Source organism: Sturnus vulgaris, chromosome 1 (assembly GCF_052056855.1).
Source record: "Sturnus vulgaris isolate bStuVul1 chromosome 1, bStuVul1.hap1, whole genome shotgun sequence".
NCBI lineage: Eukaryota > Metazoa > Chordata > Aves > Passeriformes > Sturnidae > Sturnus > Sturnus vulgaris.
The window spans coordinates 131,360,025-131,383,801 of record NC_142243.1 but is presented as its reverse complement, the minus strand read 5'-3'; the positions used below and the strand labels follow the sequence as shown (position 1 = coordinate 131,383,801).

The following is a 23,777-nucleotide window of genomic DNA, read 5'->3' as shown; positions in this document are numbered from 1 at the left end:
AAAAAATCTTAAATGGTCACCAATTAAAACTTTAGCCAAATTCTGTGAAGATTACTTGATTAATTTTTTGTGTCTGACACTTTTTATAGAAGCATAATTTTTATGAAAAAGGAGTGGCAATTATAATAGTGTTTGTCAAACAGCCTATTTTGACTTTCAGAGCCTTCTTTCACTTTTCTTCTCATCCTTTTCTTGTTAGACCAAACTCAGATCAATTTGTTTTGACTTTTTTCTCCTTTGCAGGGCATTCCTACAAAATCGTTAGCTCAGATATCAAGCAGTTCTCTTCATTATATGGAAGACTGCAAGGAAGCTGAGTTACTGAAAGAATGCCTGTACCATCCATCACTCATCTTTTCAGGGAAAAGCACTAGATTTATCAAAGCAACAGCAAGGTAGAGCTGCTTTTGAAAATATATTTGGTCAAATTTTCAGGTAGCTCGTATTGACTCCACAAATATTGGTTTGATTTTTGAGCACATTTCTAATGTGCTCAAAAGTATTGTTTTTATTTCAAACTGTGGCCTAATTCTTACCATACCCAGATAGTACTCAGCAGATTCTCTTTTTAATAGTTAATGACATTATATGAAAGCAATAAACATTTGAAAGACGAACATATTATTTTTTTGTATCCTGTTTATTTCTAAAATTCAACTGTCCTAGCTTCCTTGAATGCAAAGATATAATGAAAGCTAAAAGGGAGGTAGTGGGTACCAATTAAAATAATCAGTCTGCATGGCTACCAAATCTGCAATTATAATTTACAGGTTAAGTGATCATACCACAGAAAATCTGGGAATATAATAAAGAATTTTTTTCAAAATTAATTAGGACAAGTCATTAAAGCAAATCTTGTGGGGGAGGTGGGAAAAAGGAGGCAATGAGAATAAATTTCTGTCCTTAATACTTCTGTACAAAGTAAAATCACTCTCATGTGAATTCTAATTATGGCGGTGAAACAGTAAGGAGAGGAAGAGTAGGGGGGAAGCGAGGGAAAGAAAATGAAAGTAAGTAAACTGTTGGTATATGAAAGGGGAAAGGAAAAAAGCAGGCATATGGCATTCTAAAATAGTTGTGAGCTTTCTGCTGGCATAGCTGTTGCAGAAAGGGGAATGTTGTCCTTCCACACCAGTTGCTGATTTCTTCCCTTGTTCCAAAGCAGCTCTCTGCATTCTGCAATTGTTAATTGCATTCCTGCTTTAAACTGTTCCATATTTGTGGTTAAACCCGAACTTGAATCTTTTGATTCTATAGTACTTTCTCCTTTTGAAACCAGAAAGTAACTAATAAAAGAACAAACCTACCTGAACAAATGCCCTTTCCATGCCTCATTATTGCAGTGGAAGGTTTGAAATGCAACTAAAGAATAAACAGAGAAACTAAAAGGCCCGAAAGAAAAGTATTCAACATTGCTCTATTAGATCTCAGGAATTTTTTTAGGTTAATTAATTTGAGAGCCTGAATACTAGCTGCTGTCCTCCCTTGTTCCCCACTGGCACTACCCAGCCATGCTGGCTCTCACAGACAGCACAGCAGAAGCACAAGCTCACACCACTTAAAGGCTGACAGCCTCCATTCTATCAATGCAGCAGCCACTTCATTAGAATTATATATATCCTGGTAGATGTCAGAGTGTGAATATTCCTGTTCTGGCTGAAGGATGCTGAGTGTCTGTCCCATTTGTGCACAAAGCTACTTGTGCCCCTCTTCATATCCTCAGCAATACTATTGCCCTCTCTACCTGGCTGTCATCTTCAGCTGTGCTCAAGCCACTCTGATTTATCCTTAGATCTCCCTGGCACCACAGGACTGCTCTGATGCCTATGCTCGGCCAGAGCACAGCATTTCTCTGACTGACAGTTCCCTACGGTGCACTTAGAGATGAGAAATAGATATTGTGGCCTTACTTCACACAGAACTCATTCCTGGCTGATTGTTTCCTTTTGCCCCTATTTTTGTTTACATCCTATATTGTTCTATCAAAACAATGTGGTAGAGCCACAGAGCAGCTGAAAACCAGCATAGCTTGAGCCCAGGGTGTTGAAGCCATGAAGACGATTCACTATCAAAATCTTTTGCCCTGTATCCTGTCTCCAGGGAACTGATTTTCGAAAAGCACCTTGCTCTGAACCATTAGGAGAAATGGATTCCCTGTGCTGTATTCAGGAGACTGCACTATACCACCCTGGCCTGTGCTGATACATCTTCCCAGTCACACAGGAGGCTGAGCTGTCATCTTTTCTCTAACCTGGAATTTAATAATTTATTGCCATAGATATCAACAGGCCAAAAAAATTACCGTGCAAGAGCTCAGCATGCCCTCTGCTCCACTCTGCAGTTTAGCCATGATGAAGAATCATAGACTCAGACTCATAGAATAATGGAATAATTTAGGTTGGAAAGGACCTTTTAAGAGTCCTACCACCCTGCCATGGTCAGGGATGTCTATCAGGGATATCAGGTTGCTCAGAGCCCCATGCAAGCTGCTCTTGAATGTTTCCAGGATGGGGCTTTCTTTGAGCTTCCTTTTCTGGCAGACACATCTGCAGCAACTCTTTTATTTCTCTTTGTATCCCTTGCTGAGTTCAGCTCCAGCTGCATCTTGGCCTTCCTGGCCTCGCCCATACAAAACTGGGAAGCATCCCTGTACTCTTCCTATCTCTACCATGTGGATTTGTAGCAAGCACTACAACTAATACAGGTACTCCACCTGAGAGTAAAATAACCAAAAGGAAGAAAAGAATATGAAATCTGCATACCCTTCTCCACTTGCTACCTTTTGCTGCCTACCTCTTACAGATATCTTGTGCACTTTGTGCTTATTGTTTACTTGCAGATATTACTAGGAGGAGCTGATTAAGAGTACCTTCGTGTATCGAGAGAACTACTGGCAGCAGATGGATATCCTAAGCTGAGATGGAAGGCAAGGATGGCTTGGTATTCCACTAAGTGAGCAGAGCTAGGGGATTGCTCTAGAAGGCAGTTAAAGTGGAAGTGAATTCAACAGAGTGATATGGAAAAATAGCAACTATAGACCAAAGGCCATAGCTGCCCATGTACTGACATCATATTGACAATAGGTCATCAGGCAACTGATATCAACATTGTATTTTCCAAAGAGTGTCTTTACAAATATTTCTTCACTACCAAATAGCAGAAAGGCTTGGATATTTCACAAGTTTTATTTGACAAAAAGATAGAGAAGAAGAAAGGGGAGTATAAAGATGGAAAACTACTCAGACATTCAAGCAGAACTATTTTTTTCATTTCTATAAAATAGCTAATTTATTATCTCTTAGCTATGATTAGCTCATTTATTATTTATGTTTAATGTGGAAATTCTGAGAAGGATGTCCTCCATCCTTTTCATTCATGCTGTTACATATTGGAAACAGCCAGAATGAAAAAAATCTGTGGTCTGCTGCTACAGACACCAAGGCAATCCTATAAGGAAAGAGGAATGTTTGAACTTTAACCTCAACTTCTTTGGACTTGCAGCAGGTTGTTGTACATATTATATATTATTCCGAATATGTAGCTGACACTTTTCACTGGAGTTAAGCCTGTATATCTCAGGACTTTTGCTGTGTATGTTCTCAGGAATATACACATCGCTGTGGTTCTACTGCTCCGAGCAGAAGGTCTAAAAACTGCAGGCTCTTTTTTGTGAGAGCATCAGGCAGAGGAGCTCTCCCTCTTGTGGAGTCAAATGTAACTCCACTGGCAATTTAATTCTGCTTCCATGGTCACCCAGTCTCAGAGACAGATCGGACCTGAGTCCTAAGATAGCAAGAGAAAGATTAATGTAATTTACAGGATTCCTCATATGATGGCACAATATGGACAAGAGGAAGGTCCAGTCAGAAATAAGGTAATATCACTACGAAGACTGTATTTAGACCCGAACACACACTGTTCACACAATAGTTCTGAAATTCTTTTGCCATCAGGTATCTAGTTCAGCAGCTTGTCCTTTAACTTATGACCATTACTGTCAAATTTGCCTTTCTTCTGTTTCTAAATGAATCCTTGCACTTCTACATAGAGGAAGGATTTATTACATTTTTAAACCAGTGCATGGTCTTTTTCTTTTTTCCCCCCTCTGGTCTCTGCATGCAGGTAGAATGTTCTCAAACATCACTAAGCAGGTTTTCTTCCAGTTAAACTCTTTTTGTCCTCCCTCCCTCCAGCTGGCGTGGCTCACAGTTGTTTTTGGCTCTGGGAAATGAACATTTCTGAGCATTATATAAATACATTGCTGAATTGATCATTGTTCTCTGTGTATGCTGAACTGTATTCATTTCTATCACTTCACAGACAGAAAATTTTAGATGAAGAGCTATTAAAATACCTACTCATTTCTACTATTTTTTAAATTGAATTCTAGCATGAACGAATTAATTCTCATTTATTCTTTCCAAGAAGATCAACTTTTGATCATTTGCTTTAATGTTGATCACTTCTGTTTCAAACCCATGGTCACGTAACTGAAATTCCACTCCATTCTTTTGACTCTAATACTGACCTTTCAAGGTATCTAATAACCAGACATTTCAGTAGCCCACTTATCTTTTATGTTTTTCAGTAACATCCGATACATTAAATGTGTGCTCCTAAAAAAGTATTTATCATTTTTTCTTGTGGTAATAATCAAGGCTCTTGAGGTACAAGACAAACTAGCTAATTTTCTCGTTGTGATGTGTAGCAGCTTATTTCGTTTTGCATTTTATTTTTCTTATTCACTTTTCTTTTAATTTTAGAGCTTTTGAGCCACTTGCAAAATTATGGAACTTCATGTAGTTGCTTGGCTGACACTCCTCATAAGTCAAAAAATCAATCCTGCAGAAAAAAATGGGAAGATTTACAAAACCTGCTAGCTTATCAGAACACGGACTTGTTAAAGCTCATACTATAGATTGAAAGATTGTGCAATAATACTTCTTAAGTTTCTGTTATACAATGAAGGTAAATTTAAAGAAATATATTAGGAAGTATCTTCAGTTTCAAGTTTCACATGTAGTGAAGGCCTTTTATCTTATATATAATATAAAAGTATAATAGAGCTGTGACCTGTCCCAGTGTCTGGTTGTGCAACTCTCGGGTAGTTTCACCCTCCTATATCCTCATCCTACTTGATGTATGAAGGCATTTCCTCACCTCTGTATCCAGGGAACACACAATAGCCCTTATGCCTCTTCTGGCTCATGCCAAGCCCAGATATCTTCAAACTTGCTACGGCTGACAGCGTTTCCTCTATCAACACCAGCTTCTGTTTTCCTTTGCTGACACAGAAATGGCATCTGACACCAATCCTCTTCTCCTCTTTTTATTTAAAGAAATGTTACTTTTGGTAAAAAGCAAGAATCTTGTATTTTCTTAATTCCTAAATAAGAGCTAGTATTATCCCCTCATACTGTATTGCCCCAGCTTTTGCCCCTGAAAGGTCCTTCCCCAGATCTGCATGTGGGCTGCTCTCCAGGGTCTCTTGTCCCTGCAGCCTGGCAGGCTGCTGTTAAGCCTTCACCTCCAGGTGCTGCATCCTCCAGCAGCTTCCAGTGCTGTCCACATCCCAGTTTCTTCCACCAGAGAGAAGCCAACTGGCTAACTCGATTTTAAACAGCTCCCTCTAATATTTTGATATTTAATGAAGAGATACTTAGCCTAGGTGCCAAGACTGTCTCTGAAAAAGTGAAATTGTTTATTGTCTTGCTGTGTAGTTGAGCATCTGTGAATAATGTACAAAAATAAGTATTAACTCCTGGAGCAAGAAAGCGAATTTAATTGCTTATATATCCCATCTGAGAGCAACTAGAATTTTTTCCTTCATTATTGCTTTTTAATTTATTTATAGAGAACACAAAGAAGAGTTAATCTAACTTCTCTCCTGGCAATACAACTGGTGAGATGTAAAGCAGAGTAAATTTATCTCACAGTACTTTTTTATGCTTTAAAGCCACACAACTATAGCATTTGCCAAGAATCAAATGTTTATTTGTTTAAACACTTTCAGCATCTATGACTTGCATTAGATATTTGACAATAACTTACATTTGTAAGGAGTGAAAAATCAACAATCACATTAACATTTCTGAGATTCCAATGTCCAAAGAATTTCAGTAATTTTTATTTTTATTTAAAATTTTATTTACATTTATAACCTTGTATCTATTACTTTTCTTCTGTCCAGAAAGAAAACGAAGGCTTGTGCATCATGCCCAGAAAGTCCAAAGACTGTGCTAAGTTGACCTTTGTTGGATGCCCAGTGCCCATTAAGCTGGCCATCACTCCCCCTTGTCAGTGGGACATGGGAGAGAAAATAAGGTGGAAAGCAACTTGTAGGTTGAGGTAAAGCAGTTTACTAAAGCAAAAGCAAAAGTTTGTGTGTACACAAACAAAGAGGAAAAAAATAATTTTATTCTCTACTTTCCATCAGTACCATATCCTGAGAAGTGGGGCTTCAGCACAGCTAATGATTTCTCCAGAATGCAAACATTTTAAATAACAAATGCCCTACCTTCCTCACTTAACTTTTATAGCTAAGCTGATGTTATATGGTATGGAAAATCCCTTTGGTTAATTTGGGTCAGCTATCCCAGCTGTGTCCCCTCCCAGGATCTTGCCAGCCTACTGCTTGGGAGTGGAATGCTGGGGACACAGCACTGATGCTGTGCCAGCACTGCTCAGCAACAGCCAAAACACTGGTGTGTTATCAACACCTTTCCAGCTACCAAGGCACAGCACAGCACTGTGAGGGCTGCTGTGGGGAAAATTAACTCCATCTCAGCCAGACCAAATGCTCAGATTCATAAAAAAAATTGTCAAAGAACAGACAACAAAAGAAGTTTCTCAGCTCAGAATTTTGTTTGTAAATGTTCTTATTTCGTAGCTCTTATTACACTCCCTGTAATGCCTGCTGTTGCCACCTGAGATGTCACCTCAGGTGTCCCAAATAATTTACAAACTTTGGTCCTGCATTGAAAAACTTCAGAGGATGGTGCAGTGCTGTCTTAGTGTGACATGTGGCTAAGTACCGAGCATGACTTCGAACTCTGTGGAGACCAAGGTGGTCATGTTTAGTTTGGTGGCAGCTTGGAGGATTTGTACTCTCTCTGTGCCCTGATACAGTCTGGGACCACAGCTCTGTTACTAACCAGTGCTTTGTAAGAGATGAGGCAAAAATGCAGGATTTCTGTGCACTCATAGGACAGGATCACAATGGTGCTATACTGTAACAGCATATTGTGTGTGAAGAGTACATGGGGATGTTCTGAGCTGGGCAAACTAAACTACACCCTAGATGCATGAAATTAGAATCCTCCAAATGACTTCCCAGTGTGGGGAGGGAGTGAAGAGAGGTTTAAATTGTAAGAATTGCCTGTTCCATTGCTCTTTCTCTGAGCCAACATCAATAACACACAACAGTTCTGGAAGCTACAAGGACTTGTATAAGATTAAATTACTTTAGTCAAGGTTAATTGAAGAGGAATGGCAAAATTCAAATTAGAAACAATGTATGTTACATTTAAATATAAAAACAGAAAGGAAGTATGACTTGCCAACAAGAATTACAAATGTTACTGCGTGTCAACAAACCTTATTAGAGCTGAAGCATTTTAAGGTCTAGGTTGCAAGGCTGGTGGTTTTTTAAATTTTCCCTAACAGTTATTGTCTTTTCCTTTTCAGGAGACTAAGGATTAGCACTAGTTGCACATTCCTGTGTGCCACACTGAAAAATTTAATGTTCAAGAGAATATTCCTAGTTATTAACAGCCCTTTTCTTTTGTGGCACCCACTGGTGGGTGCACTTGTCCAGTGCAAGTGTCTGTGCTGGATATTGTGCAACAGGCACCTTTGTGGTGTGAAGACCCATCTGGAGGCTCTCTGTGTGCTCACTAGGAGACCTGCAGGTTACTCTGCCAGCAGAAACTGGTGAGATCTCAGGGTTTAGGCAGGGGCTCAAGGAATTTTGGAAAACATAAATTTTTAATTTGTCCTTGTGCATTTCTTAAATAAGTTCCACTGTGGAAAAAAAATCAGTATGATTCATGGGTTCACACTTTTGATACTTCTAAGCAAGCAAGGGACAGTCTGAGAAGGTGAAATGTTTTCCCTGAATATACACTAGATGGAATGGGATGCAGTGCCTTGAAGATCTCCATGGCAGACTGTTCTTCTGGAAAGCAGAACTACTCCTAAACAATGGTATCATTTGTTTGTTGGAAATACCTTTTCTACAAAAGAGTAATGTATGTGGACTATCATCAAATGAAAATTTCTCACAGAACTTAAATGACCAAACCCTTTGGTTTTCTGGTTTTGGTAAACTACATATGCCAGGAATTATGCATTAGAGTAATTCAACACTAATATTGAGACTCAAAACATGTGCACCAGCAAGAATTATATACTTTTTTTTTGCTTTGGATAAGAATTTAGTTACATTTTTAGAAGACTACTATGGCTTCTACTTTCAAACTCAGACTCTGAATCTTGCAAAGATTTGATGTAATTTTTTTTACTTTTCTTTTGCCTTTAATATTTAGCACTTATCTACTAAGAAATATTTGTACATTAAGGGCTTTATATGATAACTCACAGAACAAACAGAATTTTAAAAAGAAATCCTGGAAAACAGAGTGTTTTATAAAACCATCACAACTTAACAGACATCAAACTGATGCACAGTACCCTGGTTAGTGCTCTAGAATGACTGAACATATGGGGAGAACTTCAGATGACAAAAATTGTTCCAGATAGGACATGTCAAGGCACAATTCTCAGTGTTGAGGCAACTCTATTTACTCTTAGCTGCTGTGGGTTCCATGTCTATGTCCAGGTCTGACAGAACACAGTAGAAGAGCATCTGAACATACTTCGTTGTTGTAGCTGTACTGGCAAAAATATGTGAGAGAAATTTATAATGTATCTTAGATATACATCTGGATTTTGAGGATTTGAAAACAGTACACAGATATTAGGAAAATCTTGAAACGCCATAATCAATAGAATTAAGCATATATTATAAATAGCTAAAGGCAAAAGAATAATTAAATTTAAATTCTTGGTTAATCAGATTTCCATCAACATTTTCATTGAATTGATAGCTGAATTAAAAGTATAATACATAAAAGTCTTAAAGATTTGTTTTTCAGGACTGCGTGAATTTGAGGACTGGCAGCTACCCTTCAAGCCAATAATTAATAATTACTTATTTCAATGTTTCTGAAAATCAGTGGACTCCTCTGATTTGGATTGTTCCATTCCTTGGATGGAAAGTGAAGATATACTGACATTTCTGCCTTCCAAGATATTAAAAAGCTTAGGCTTAGTATTCACATTCCTACATGGCTTTTATTGAGCCAATCTCAGATATGCCACATACCAAAGCAGAGTAAAACTTCATAAAGAAAAGGATTTTAGGAAAAATTATTCTCTCCTTTTTCTGACCAAGGTTTTGACATGGTGACTGGGACATGATGTTGCTTACCAGAGAGCCAAAGTAGACATTTAGGACGTTTTTCAGCTGGCAGATGGACTCCCAAATAATATGCAGGAATGCCTGAGAGGGCAATACCAACACCAATAAGGGAATTGATTGTATCACTGTAGAGAGGCACTATAACCAGGAACAGGGAACACAAGCAATATACTATGGGGAAGAAGAGGCTAAGCTGTTAAGACAAAAAAAAAATACAGCATTTGTTAAAAGATGCAACAAATACTCTATTGTAAAAATTCAGGCTTTGAAGATTAAAGTTAGGGATGTCAATAATAAAAGTATGTACTAAATCTTTTGACTGCTTACAGTCAGCATAATTTGTTAGCTTCTGTGTATACTGTTGAGAGCCTCTTATTTGGTACACATCTGAGCATCTGACTATTTTTTTTTTAGGCCTGCATAAACTCAGTTCCTTTATAATTAGTAAAAGATCAACCTTTGAAGAAGTACTTTAAGTAATGGGTAGCTTTCTCTCCAGCTTCAGTTCTGAATTTTTACATGTTGTTTTGGTTGGGAACTAGCTCAATAGACCTTCAGTTACCATCTTGATGTTGTAGAGCTAATGGACTGATTTACAACTATTTTGTGTGGGCACTTAACAAATACCATATCACAAATAAGGAAAGTTGGGCCACGAAGCTGATAAGAAGACTGGAGCACCTTCCCTACTATATCAGGTTGAGAAAGTTGGGACTGTTCAGCCAAGAGAAGAAATGGACACCTCATTGCAACCTTCCAGTGTCTTAAGGGGGCCTACAGGGAAGCTGGAAAGGGATTCTTCGTCAGGAACTGTAGTGATAGGACAAGGAGTAATGGGTACAAACTAAAAGAGGGGAAATTTAGGTTAGGTATTAGGAAGAAATTCTCTACTGTGATAGTGGTGAAACACTGGAACAGGTTGCTCTGTGTGGATGCCCCAACTCTGGCAGTAGTTCAAGGCTGGGTTGGATAAATCCTGGAGCAGCCTGGTCTGATGGAAATTGTCCCTGTCTGTGGCAGGGATGGTTCAGATTAGGTGATCTTTAAGATCCTTTCCAAACCATAACATTTTATGGTTCTATGATTCTATGAAAGTTTCAATAACCTCTTTATTAATTTATTTTTCACTAATTTTTTTTTTTTTACTCTCTCTAGTAGTGAGCCTTCTCAAGGGTCCAGGAGTTGACATTTGAATACCAGTTGAAATTGGTGAGAGTTTACTGGTATAAATACTTCCTTTTTCCCTTATAAAGGTTAAAAATGTAAGTTGATGAAAACCAACTGCTACATTTCAGAAAGGAAAACAGTGTATGTGGACTTGTGGTGTTGACTAAGCTGGCAAATGCTGACAGGAATTAAACAGTCATTGTGTATAATCTGACTGTAATCCTTACTAGAGTCAGAGGCAAAAGTGCCAATAAAGCAAGATTTAATCTTTATCTTCCACATATTTTGTGGGAAAGTTTGGAACTTAAGCGTGAACAAGCTTCAGGAAAGTTGGGAAGGTTTCTAGCAGGAGGTGCTTAGGATATTTTATGCCTTTGTTTGACCCCTTTTTAAAATTAATCAGGATGTTACACTTAAATAGAAAGAAAATGTATTTGTAAAAATGATGCAGCAGTTTAGGAAAAGAGATTGACAAAGAAGAAATATTTGGGGGGGTGTTAATTTGTAATTCTCTTGATTTTTACTGCATCACTGCAGAGCCAAAATGCAGGTCATGGTGCCAACAAACAGCAGCCAGTGCATGGTTTTGTGTGCCTTCTGTGTATTTCCATCCTTGCTTCCTGGACAATCACTGGATTAAAACTAGAAACAGGTTTTAGGCACACTATGTTTCTGTGCAGTCTCCCTCATCTAACTGATAGTCAAATGCTCTTCTAAGTCAATCATTAAACTTGCATTTTACTGTCTATGATCACTATGCAGTGGGAGGGAACATTTAAAATATATTTGATTATTTAAGCTAATTGCTGTGTGGGCAGAATTGTGGATCTTTATGGGATTTGGAGGCATTTTACTGTTTGTTAAATTATCTAGGTTTGATTAGAGTGTTAACCTCTCTGGAGCTTCCATCACAAGCTCTATTGAGGTCTGCTATTCCTCCATGATGGCCTAAAAAACCCAGGAATTTATTTATTCCTTATTTGTTCTGAAGCAAAAATTATTATGAATCTGAATGAAAGAAGAATAAATGGTATATATAATTTCAATCTCACAGCAAAACTACCAGAACAGATGTTCTTGTGGACTCTAATGGGTTTTGCTCTTTCATCTTGTATTTTGAAAGAATTTCTATGGCTAATAAATAATCTATAATATAACTGGTACTGTTATGGTTGTGATATTAAAGATCATATGAACACATGCATTAGCTAGCTTTTAGAGCTTTCTCCCTGTCTTTTTTACTTACTTTAACAGGCCGTGGTCTATGTGGCTGAGTGTACCTCAGATATATTAGTCCTGCAATAGATAGACCCACAAAGAGCCAGTAGTTGAAGCAGTAGTAATTAATAAGGAGGAAAACATCTTCCACAAGGAGATAAAGCAAAGTCATTAAGCCCTAGAGATAATAAAAACAAAGAGTTTTTAATGTGAAGGTAAAGACAGAGTAAAATGATAAACTTGCCTGTTTCCAACCTATTTCTATGACCTTAGGATATCAGTCCACTCATAAATTGAGACCATTAGAGTAAATTCTATGCCCTGCAGTTGTGCTATACTGCCTGCATAGAACCTAAACCACCAGCAATTCAATGTCTATTTTAACTGGTGAGCAGAAAAAACTTTCACTTTCCACATGAAAAATGTGAATGGTGGTGTATTAAGAGAGTATAGATCATTTGTTAGTGCAGACTCCCTGTGAGAAGAGTCCTCATAATGAGATTTATAATTTTTAGTAAATTAGTTGATGTCAAAAAGGATCAGTATGATAATTTATTCATAAATTATATGTCACACAGGGCAATGGTGAACACAAAATAAAATGTATGCTCAAATATACGGATTCTTCATGAAAATAATTTCCACTAATTCTATAACTTATGGTTCCACAATTTTGTGTCACAATATCTCATTTCTATAGTGACAGCAGAAAAAAGTCAACAGGGCTGTAGGCATCCAATGGTAGAAATTTATTTTTAAGAGTCTATCAGTCCTGCTATAACTAGAGTTGTAGAACATCAGTCTGCGGCAGTGTCAGAGAGATGTTCCTGACATATTCTCCTCCTGTGACTCTAAAACCTCACATTAAAGACTTAAAAGCTCCTGTCTATACCATTACATCTTTAGCCATTCTCTGTTTTCTCTGCAATGCTATTGTACTTCTCACTAATATTGTTTGGAAAGCACATGAACATGAATCAAACCATTCTCTTTCCAGTGGGAAAAAAACCCCAGTGGGACAAAATAACACCAGTGCCTACCCCCTCAATGAGTTTTAGAAGTTGTCTCCAGGGCAGGAGAAGCCTGTGAGAAATCCAGGGCAGAGCAGAGATGTTTTACCCGAGGTCCAAACCCCAAGTGCCCCAGCCAGGCACGAGGCTGGGGTGTCACTTACATTGAACAGGAGAGCAGGGACTGGTGTGAAGCGCTTTATGTGAATCAAGCTCAGACTCACAGGGAGGTGTCCTTCCCTGGCTCCAACATAGAAAAGCCTAAAAAAACCCAAAGAAAACTCAACCATAAGAATAGCTTTTCTGTAATAACTCTTCTCTTTAGTTTATCAAATGGTGCCGATCATGAGAAGATGTCTGATTGTAACAATACCTCCATCATAAATGAATGACTTGGCAAAAATTACCAAACAGTAGTAAAGAATGCAGATTAATGATTCCTTTTCAATTATTTAAAATAAATCTTATATTTCATACCGAGATGCTGCAATAATTGATGAGTTTAAGCCACTATAGCAAGACATGGCCACTGCTATAGGAATTATCCACTTGGCATGACTAAGGGTTTCACCTCCAAATGTCTGTAACAGGAAAGAAAAAATGGTGAGGCCCACTATGTTAGGCATATGGACAATCCTGAGAAACTCTTATGAAAACACATTGTCCCAAATGTACTGTCATAGCCCATGCTTTTTTATGACACCCAATAATGACTTAGGAAATCAGAATTTGGAAAAGCTGATCAGCATCAAAATAAAATTGGCAGATACATTAGAAAAAATTTTAAAAAGTCTATGTCTAGATTAATTCAATTATGGAAAAGATGATGTATTGACTTTAAAGTATTCTGACAAATTTCAACCGTAGTAATCCATGAATTATCATTTTATTTCTGTATAAAATATTGATAAGGTTTTAAAAAACACTTCAGTGCACACTTCTGTGTTGAAAATATTGATGTGGTCATTAGTCATGCAGCGTTAAACATTACATACTGTACATTAGAATAATAACAAAAAAACCTGGTTCTCCAAACACTCAGACATTCTATAGTTCTTTCATCCTGGCAAAAGCATCTTTCCTATGATGTAGTGTTAAGAGCAGGATTTACAGAGTATACAAGACGATTTTTCAAGAGAAGACTTATCGGATACATTCTTGATATGCACCTTCTAATATACTGGTACTGTTACATGAAAAAAATGTTTTAAGCAGCCTTCAGCATGACAATATTTCAGCTGTTTGCCAAGCATGCTACCTCAAATTTCCCTGTAGTGTCTTTTGTCTGGGTTATGTTCCACAACTTACCACAGCCACTGCATCACTTGTGAGGAGAGCTGACATGTCCAACACTACATAGTATGCTATATTAGTCAATAGGTAAATAATAGCTACAATAGGCATTGAAATTGCAATAGAAAGAGGTAGGTTCCTGCAAAAGGAAAATGGTAAAATTATTTCATGTTATTTAAATGAGAAATACTTAAATAGAAGATTGTTTCCAGATTCAAGCATTTGTGAATGGATACCTTCATCATGTCTTCTAATCCATAATTTTGAATCACAGGGTTACAAAATAACATGCAGCCATGAATGAAATAATTCAAAAAGCTTAGTTTGTTGCTTGTGTGTCTGTCACGAGTTTAAAAAAAAAATCCCTTAAAACATTCGTACATGTAAATTTAACACACTGTCTGTTATATGCAGCAATTTAAGAGAGCTCTCAAAAATGAGATTTAAGTGCAGACTTAGGTATTTTCTTGATTGTGGCATTTTTTTCCTGACTTATAAGCTATGCATGTCCCAAGATAAGATGGACTGTATCAGCTTGAGTGGCTGATGCACACAACTCCCACAGGGCTGACATCCCTATAGAAGGAAGGAGATGATATTTGCCCATAAATAGTAATGCTGAAGATCACATCATAAAAGCCATAAATCTGACACAGTCTTACTCTACTGGTGGCAAAAAATGTCTTGGAAAAATAATTCTGCCTAACTGACAAGAAGCAGGGAATTTTAGAGGGCTAGATGCACCTTTGCTTTTCCTTGCTTTCAGCAGGGATATGTTCTCCTTCTTTAAAAATTGTATGTTGAAGTGTAAGATGTAAAATAAATATATACAGGAAAATGATTAATTAGTGTGAAACAACTCATAAATGAGTACAATAATCAGAAAGAGTTCTACTTACTCTTTCATTTGAAAAAAAAAAATAAGGTTTTTGAAGAGAAAATAATTTGACTAATTTCCAATCAGAAACAAATACAGAGTGGCTTGTCCTGCCATCACCTGCCAGTGATTCAAAGGAAAAGCATGTGTTTACCTCTCAGGATTCTGCATTTCCTCAGTGACATAGTTGAGTGTGTCCCATCCTGAGTAGGAAAAGAGGGCAGAGTAGAGAGCCAGGGCGATCATCCCTGGGTTGGTTGCTGAGCCCTCGAACGGAGCTCTCAGGTTTTCCGTTTCCCCTGTACAAATGGCAGGTGCCAATTGCCTGTTACATTTCAAGGATTCCAACTTAGAAGGGCACTACACCTGGAATGTCAGCTAACCAAAAGGAAATAACCCCCCACTGCATCCAAGTTTCATTACTGTATCTTAAAGTGCACAACTTACATTTTTACTCAACAAACAGGAGAGTTTCAGTGAGATGTTCAGACAGCTACACTTGCACAGGGAGAAAACAGAACATTTGAACATGTTTGTTATTTGGATGTGACTTTTGTAATGCTACCAGAATTCACAGCTTCTGACATTACCAAAGGAGGGAGCCATACCAAGGGCATGCAGTGCCCTGTCAGGCAGGATGAGGTGCCTGGCAAACCCAATTTCAGTTCCTGAATCTGTCTCATATTTCTTGCTAATAGCTGTGCTTTTATTTTCACCAGATTAATTAGTGGCCACTAGAGGGGGACCTCCTTTAGCCGTGTTTGTCAGTGGGATGCTCTGACCCCCAAGGGTGTTCCCCAAAACTAAGAGATTAGATTAAAAATCTTTCCTTTCAAAATTCTGCTGTAGTTTAGCTCCATCGGTTGAGATGACAACCTGCAGAATGCTGCAAAATAGGCGAAATGTTACTGAAACTGCATAAGCCTTCACTGCCATCCTGGAAAGGGGAAGAAAGACCTTACTGAGTTTGCAGAAAGAAAGCCAACTATCTAATGAAAATGGAAGTGGGTTAAGTATTAAGGGAGGATAGAAACATGCTGACACCTCAATTAGTAAAGAAAGTAATGTCTTTTTTTGTAAAATTAAGGCACTGATTCAACTAAGGAGCTTATATGTACTCCAAAAGCAATTCAGTCATTGAAGAGCAGGAGACTGAACCAAAGAAGAGAAGCTATGAGATGTACACATACATTGGAGAAGAAAATGGTTGGAAGGTAAAACAAAGAAAAATCAAAAATGTTCAAGAAAATTTTTTGTTTGTTTGCTTGGTTGGTTTTTATTGCCAAAGGTAGTTCATATTCAAAATCAGATCTATTTACAGTCTTTTAACACAAGGAGTGTATCCAAACACTAAAGCATCATAACTGTCATTTTCATTAAAACAGCTGCTGAGTTTAAAAGGGTCATTGACCTAATCACAGCTTCCTCCAGAAATCTACATCATTCCTCTTCCCAGTCTTTCCTGTATTTAAGTGCTCGGTTCTGTTTAAACAAAGCAGAGATGAGACCTTTACTACCAGTAAAAGTTCTCAGCATTTCATGTGCCTCACCATAATGTTTCCTGCATGCTTTAACCCTCCCTGAGCCCACAGAGCAATGCAGAGGAAACGAAGTGGGCTCTATGTGGGACCAGAGAGAGCAGCCCCTGGGTCCAACAGCATACCAGTGAGCAGGACAGGAGGCAGCTTTCAAGGAGGCAATTTCAAAGCAGGGGCAATGCTGCTACAGAAGTGACATCACAGAATCACATTTTTGCAAAACTGCAGCAGTTTTGTGAGGGGAACTACTCCTTCATGCAACTGTGACCCTTAAGCAATGCTTCTTCTCTGAATCTTCATGTCTCTGCCTTTAGGACTGGGTTTGTCCTAAACCTGGCTGTTCAGGTTTCTTTAGACTTCAACCAACTGGTGACAATGGACATGCAGAGGTAATGGCTAAACAAAAAGGCTTTCCTAAAATCTAATGTAGCTTTACAGTGTAACAGCTGATGCAACTGCAGCCAAGGAAAGGAGGAGGCCAGCAAACATGGAAAAGAGGACATGCTTGTTAGGTTTTACAAGCTAATTTAGCAGGAGAAAAAGATAATCCCTAAACTGAGAGGGGAAACCACCTTTATTTCATCTGAATAAAGATAAAATCACTATACAATATACGAATTTCAAAGGAAATGAAAATGTAAGAACCTTAGTAATCTAAGCAGCAGAGCTGGAACTGGAAGACTTCACTGTGCCAGAGGCCCAAATTAATAAAATCAAATTTATTGCCATATTCAAAGCTCTGAGGTATCACCAGACTAAATTGCTCTCCAGCTTTTTAGTGTGCTCAGTTCAGTCCAGCTATAGCTGATAGGAGGTGGCTCATCTGCCCTGTGACACCTTACAGTATTACCATGTCCCAGTGATTCACAGAACTGCACTATTGCAGTCTTCTCCTTTGTTTCTAGAACAAATACACCCTCCCACAAATCCCACCTATGACTGACCCTCTCTGGTCATCTCCCTGGGCAGGGTGCTGTGGCTGGGGGGTGATGCTGGTGGGGTGAGGGGAGAATGGTGGTGGGGGCAATAGGACAAGTAGTAATGCATGAGTCAAACACCGAGGCTGAGTTTGAACTAGCCAGCAGTAAAGTGATGTTAATTCAGCTGCTATGTGCTATTCAGACCAAGCAGCACAGGACTTGAATACCAACCTGAATAATTAAGCCCCTATTTGTTAACAAGCCATAAAATACATCTGATCTGCCTATGGCAGACTTAGTTTTTCCAGAATAAACAACACTTCATATGTAAGTTTTAAAGATCTCCCTACATGAATTTTGAAATAATTTGAAATCACCCGTACATGACTTTGAATCATATATGACTCATTTCATAGAATTTAGGTAAATGAAAATGCTTCTTACCTTTGCCAATTTTGTAAAGGCCAACAGATATCACCAAGATAAGAGCCATAACCTTTGCATATGTGAAAATATCTTGTACACGGGTACCCCACTTTACATTAACACAATTAATAAATGTTAAGGAACCTGCAGAGAAAAAGAATATGCATGAAAGGACCACTGGATGTTTAACATCATTTAGGTCATATTTCAAACCCATCTTTCTAGATACCGCTCCTCTTTCAAGGAGTAAAACTGAATCAAATTTCACCACTTCAGGACCACTCAGATTTATTAAAATGGAATACCTGGTTTAAAATTTACACAATGGTTTTCTGAAGAATACTGTTTTCATTTCAGTAGGTAAGATAAAACACATCAGGTTTTGAATTTTAGGACTAACTCCTTCTTTTAAATAATATTTAAATTCTATTAAACTCAACAAGAGCTGTTTACATGCAAATGATAGTATTTCTTTTATCCTGCATATTACAAATTTCTTCAGGCTGAGTTAAGCTCTAGTTTAGGTATAGAATAAGGAAAACTTCTGCACAAAAATAATTTACATGCTGTAGTCAAGACAGTGAATTGAGCCAGGCCTGCATGCTCTTACTCTGTGCTCATGACTCAGAGTCCCTGTTTTGGCCCTGAGTCTGAAGATTGCACAGCACTTACTTACAGAGTCCTCTCAAGTCTCAGCTTTGACAGAACAAAAATAACAAAGTAGTTGTTTGCAGAGAGTGGCTGCGATCAACCAGTTTTCTTTTCCTCCTTTTGCCACATTCTCTGCAGATTTGTCCCTTGGCTGGCAGCAGGTTCAGCCAGGGGCTGAGCCATGTGCCCATCTGTTCTCACTCTAGTACACACACACACACGACATCACAGGCAACTTCTCCCCCTTGCAATCCCATGATTCAAAACAGAGATAGATGAGGAAAGGTAATGGTGTGCATTGGTACCAGGCATGAAGCCCAGCTGCTGGAGAAGAGAGCAGAACAAATGTGGCATGGTGACCTAGAGTGCTCTCAAGCATGGATCAAAGTGGGCTATTTCTTATCTAGAAATCTTATTGATCTTTGTTTCTCTTTCCTTGACCTGCCTATAACCTATACTTAAGTTTAAAAGGAAGAAAAAGGTTTTGTAACGCTCAAAAAGAAAATAGTTTAGAAATCATTCTATACAGTAAGGGCACTAGCATGCAACCATACATGCTCAAAGAACTTCTTGCCTTCATTTTCATAAATGAATCTGTGCATGTGACAGTGTCCTATCAGCCAGTTAGGCCAGTGAATCATAGACATACATGTATCTTTAATCAGCAGTCACAATTTATCCCTGACAAATTGTTGTAATTCTTCTCTCCACTCTAGTAATACCAGCACCAACCACCATACATCCAAATAAAAGATTATTAGTTCCTAAGAACACGTTTTAGATAGGTAATAATTATTTTCACAGAATGCAAAGAAATAGAAATTTAGAAAAACCTCCTCTAGCCATGTACAATTACAGTTCTTAACTTCTAGCAATCGCTACTTACATATACATGCAGCTGCAATCAACCTGACTGCATCATACGGCGGTTCACAGTGGGGAAAAATTGGCTGGACAATATAGTTAGCAAATGTGATTGCTATCACTGCCTGAGTTGTTGGTTCAATAATCAGCAAGGAAGACCAGAGTCTGATGAAGGCCACAAAGGCCCCAAATGCCTCCAGAATATAGGCATAACTGCCTCCAGATTTCAGGATGGATGTTCCCAGTTCAACGTAACACAAAGCTCCAAACAGGGAAAAAATCCCACCAAGTGCCCAGATGATCAGTGAGAGTCCATAGGAAGCACTGTACATTAAAACACCTCTGGGTGATACAAATATGCCAGAGCCAATCATGTTCCCTACAATTAAAGAAACTCCATTTAGTAATGTTATTTCTTTCTTCATCTGCATTTTTTCACTTGTCTCTGCCATGTTGTCCATTTCAGCTTTTGCATTCTTAGTTCTGGACTTTTTATTGCAGCATATTTGCCAAGGGGCTGGCATCTTCAAATCACATTACCTGAAAACAAGAGGAGAGAACATCTTTTGTAATGCATGTGTCATCAGAGACACGGATAAGATAATTAACATACAAGGCATAAATGATACAAAAACCAACTATTTTGTCTGATTTTATCTTGCAGTTCAGGAACAGCACACTAGTGAATTTTCTTAACTTTCATGGTTGCATATCTTTTCAATGGATAAATATACTGTCCTTGGTTATAGATTCTGAAACTTTTGTTAACTCTCAGTTCATAATTATTATTTGTCTTGAATTGTTAATACTACATTACATTATTGAAAATATTTTAAGGAAGAAGAAGACACTGTATCCCTGGAAACACAGTTCTAATACAGCTGGAGTGTCTTCTAGAAGAATACCTCTTCCTAAAATTTGTTCTTATCCCAGAAAGAATTTTAATTTCATTATTATTTGTTTCATCAAATGACATTCACTTGAAAACTGTTCTGCTGGGGAACACAAGATAAAAGACAGAAAAAGAGCCTCAAAACCTCTAATCTCACAAGGTAAATGCTAGTATGAGGGTAAAAAAATAGAGTTTTACTGCTCCTAGAGATGAGATTGCTGCTGCAGTGAAAAATGCAGCTTGGTTAGCTATTAACCTCACTTGACTTCTCAGGAGAAGCCACTAACATTCACGGGGATTGAGTCTGGAACACTCTGTCCCTGGAACACTTCTGTATAAGAGAGTCCAACAAAATATGCCTGTAAAAGCATCTCCCTCTGGTGCTCGCAGGACATGATCCAAGAATGCTGGGAGCTGGAAAAATAACTTAACTGCATAGCTCCATGGATCAATCACCTTGTGCACACAGCCACAGCTCTGGGGCTGAGGTCCCTGGGGACGAGGAGCCAAGGACTGCAGTGACTGTCTCAGTTCTTGGGTCCTGCTGACATGTAAGGGTGATTAGACCAAAGGCTAATTTTTGGTGTCTGTCCCAAAACACATTTGTTTCTCCTTCCCTTCCCCCCTCCATACACACTCTAAAGCACTTCTGAAGATAGCTTCCTGAAAATCCTGTTACCTGGATCCAAGTTCCCTGAGTAGAACAAAGCTCATCCAGCAACACTGGCAAAACAAACCTCATTTGAGTACAAAAGTTTACACATGACATTTACACATTACACGTGATTCACAAATTTATGTTGTTAAAATGTGGGTCAATGGCTAGTTTAAAACAATCTGCCCTCCCCAAACTTCCTGAAAGGTTTGCTTTCCTTTGTAAAATATGACTGTTTTAGCAACCCTGAATATATTATAATTCTATGTATTCCTTCCCAGCTTTTTTGATGCAACTTATTTTCCTAATTATCAAACAGCAAATGAGGCCTGATGAGTATTAAAAATTAAAAGATGCCAAACTCTTTTTAAAGAGTAAATGCTTTTCTCATCCCAATGGCACTTTCTCTAACCACAGGAACGCTGTGAGAACACTGGAATAAAGTTAAATATTAACTCTTGTCAAAAGTGTCTTTTTATTTTCTGACCTCCTCCTCACATACAAAAGTGACTCCTCATATCATCTCTCTATGAATAAAAAACATCATCCTGGTTTGCAGGGAGAAATTTCATGCATCCAACACACCTTCCATATATCTTCCTTTAAATTCCAGATAAGCTTCCTCTGTTTCCTTCTGTGTGACAGAAAGGAAGAAAAAGTCACCTTCCCCATCCCAAAATACAGGCTAACACTTCCAGAACCTCCTGTCTCCATTTCTGTTCTCAATGGCTACGTGAAATATCAGCAGAAACCTGTCCCATGATGGCAGCTGTTTGGAGAGTTCATCATGACAGTAGCATGCCAAAAATCTGGGCATAATTCTTTATTATTACTCCTTTTTCAGCATAGCTGGTTTAAAATCATCTTGTGCTTGTTATGCTTGATGTATGATTATTAATTTGTTTTTTTTTCAGGTTTTTGAATGCAAACTCTGGCTGTGAGCTGAAATGCACAACTATTTCAGTCAGCACAGCTCAAATGGTGTGGGAATTTAAAATGCAGTTGTTACCCAGGTCATGTGAATGTGGAGCTATGCAGGTAGTGATCAAACTCAGTGGCTATCACTTTCCCTGAAATGAAGTCTCACTGATAAGTAGGATACAGTTATTTTCTTGTAAAAAAGAATACCTCAAGTAATTGGTAGGTACAGGTAACTTGTGTAAGTGGTATCAAACCTGAACTTTGATGTCTAGTACATTTGGCCTGCTAGCTAAAGGGAATTTGATCATTTAAACTGGCAATGCTACTGAAGCCTAGTAGCACTTTTACAATCTGCAGCTTTAATGAGAGCACAAAGGTAAAGTTTAAATTATTTTCTTAAGTAACACAGTGTTTTGCATATTTTTCTCTTATCTCTTGTGCTACCAAAAGATTATTTCCGATTTCTAAAAATGTGTAACCAGAGGTGTGGAGGGAAGTATTCCATAAATAAGTGACTGTGGATGAAACCATTACGAAAGAAAAACAATTAGAAGAAACAGTTCAAAATTCAGTACTTTGAGACATGTCACATTAGCAAAACTTTTACCCAGACCCTCAAATCAGTCCATAAATAGGTATGGCCTGAGAATCAAAGGGTAAAAGATTCGGTTTCCAGTTTCAACAACCAAGATGTGCAACTTCACTGTAATTAATTTTTATCACCTGAAAGCAGAAATTTTTGAACAAAATATTTTAAACAGCTTCTGCCTGTCCTTCTCCACCAAGACAACAGTAGTATTTCTAGCAGCTTTGACAGTGTACTGATTTAATTTGGTGCCATCCCAATGTTGGAGCAGTTACTGATTTCTTTATTCAGGACCATGTCATCTTTCTGGGACCATCACTGTTGCTTCTGCCTCAAACTGGTGTGCCAAGAAACTTAAGCTGAGGAGATTATGTGTTCAAGAATTCTTCAATAGCTCTTCTCTATTATTTGGACATTTAGGTCACATTTTGAGGGTGCACATAATCCAAGTTAGAGACAGAAAAAGCTGCTAGCTGAGAGAGCTTGTTGGGGACAACCATCAGAGCTGTAATAAGGTAATTTCTTACAGGGGAGGCCATTTTCAGTTGTAAAATCCTGTATTACAGTAAATGACAAATATTTATGGTGAAGCTTCTAGCACTCGAGTGGCTTCCTGAGAGCAGAAAGTTTTAATTTATGCAGTAATTTAAAAACGGAGGTTCTTTGCATCCTGCTTTAAAATGGTTGGGTATTGTGATGATAAAACTTTATGGCAATAAAAATACCAGTACAGGTATTTTAGTGTGGAAGGGGCAGACAGCTGGTCTGTGAGCCAGAGAGAATTAATAAGGATTTCTTATCAATTGTTTCCTTCTGAAAGGAATTTTACCAAGGTCGTTGGCATGGAGATGGAGAGGAGAAGTAGGAGAAGAAGATAAGCAAGAAGAAACCTGCAGCTGGAAAAAGTATTTTTAGAAAGGTTTTGTGAAAGTTAGTTGAAAACAGTGGTGAGGACTGCTTTGCACCAATGAATGTTGCATTGATCTATTGTAACCAATGAATAAAGTGTAAACTCTGTGGAGTGTATAAAAGACAGCATGCTGTTGTAATAAACAGAAAAGAAGCCTTCTGAAGCTACACCAAGTCCCTTTGTGTGTCATGTCTGTCTCAACTGCGACATTTTAGTAACTCTTGAGCATGAAGTCTGAAGAGCAAAGCATAAAAGCTTTCTGATGCTAAGGAAGGTCCTTGCTGTCTTGGACCATTGGACTGGGACAAGAAGAAAGAGCTATTGGTTTCTAGAATCAATGTGCCAATGTGCCTGAGAGGCTGCAGCAG

At 38.2% G+C, this 23,777-nt stretch overlaps 1 protein-coding gene and 1 long non-coding RNA gene across 5 annotated transcripts in view; one reads left to right on the top strand and one right to left on the bottom strand.

Moving 5' to 3' along the window:
* Window positions 1-23,576, top strand: part of LOC148225526 (uncharacterized) — a 46,547-nt gene extending 22,971 nt beyond the window's left edge. For all 3 annotated transcript variants that reach the window (XR_015807922.1, XR_015807921.1, XR_015807920.1), the window contains 2 exons: window positions 244-23,014; window positions 23,320-23,576. This is a non-coding gene — a long non-coding RNA (uncharacterized LOC148225526). The remainder of the gene's footprint in view (window positions 1-243; window positions 23,015-23,319) is intronic.
* LOC106849861 (Y+L amino acid transporter 2-like) lies at window positions 8,399-19,979 on the bottom strand. Of its 2 annotated transcripts, none has more exons than XM_014870762.2 (9): window positions 19,468-19,979; window positions 17,949-18,074; window positions 15,201-15,345; window positions 14,185-14,308; window positions 13,354-13,457; window positions 13,041-13,137; window positions 11,895-12,044; window positions 9,491-9,674; window positions 8,399-8,894 (listed from the first exon to the last, which is right to left on the bottom strand). In XM_014870762.2, the coding sequence occupies exons 1-9, from the start codon at window positions 19,967-19,969 to the stop codon at window positions 8,830-8,832; spliced, it is 1,497 nt and encodes a 498-aa protein (XP_014726248.2). In that variant the 5' UTR covers window positions 19,970-19,979; the 3' UTR covers window positions 8,399-8,829. The 2 variants fall into 2 exon arrangements, with proteins under 2 accessions (XP_014726248.2, XP_014726246.2); XM_014870760.2 differs by having other exon boundaries at window positions 8,399-8,889; window positions 19,468-19,969.
* Window positions 23,577-23,777: the final 201 nt, after the last annotated feature.

Bases quoted from the DNA above. Each gene is read 5' to 3' on its own strand.
- LOC106849861 (XM_014870760.2), bottom strand. From the start codon at position 19,969: ATGCCAGCCCCTTGGCAAATATGCTGCAATAAAAAGTCCAGAACTAAG. The intron at 14,309-15,200 runs GTAAACACATGC...TTCCTTTTGCAG, and splicing joins GAAATGCAGAATCCTGAGAG to GAACCTACCTCTTTCTATTG. The intron at 13,138-13,353 runs GTATGAAATATA...GGGTTTTTTTAG, and splicing joins TCAATTATTGCAGCATCTCG to GCTTTTCTATGTTGGAGCCA.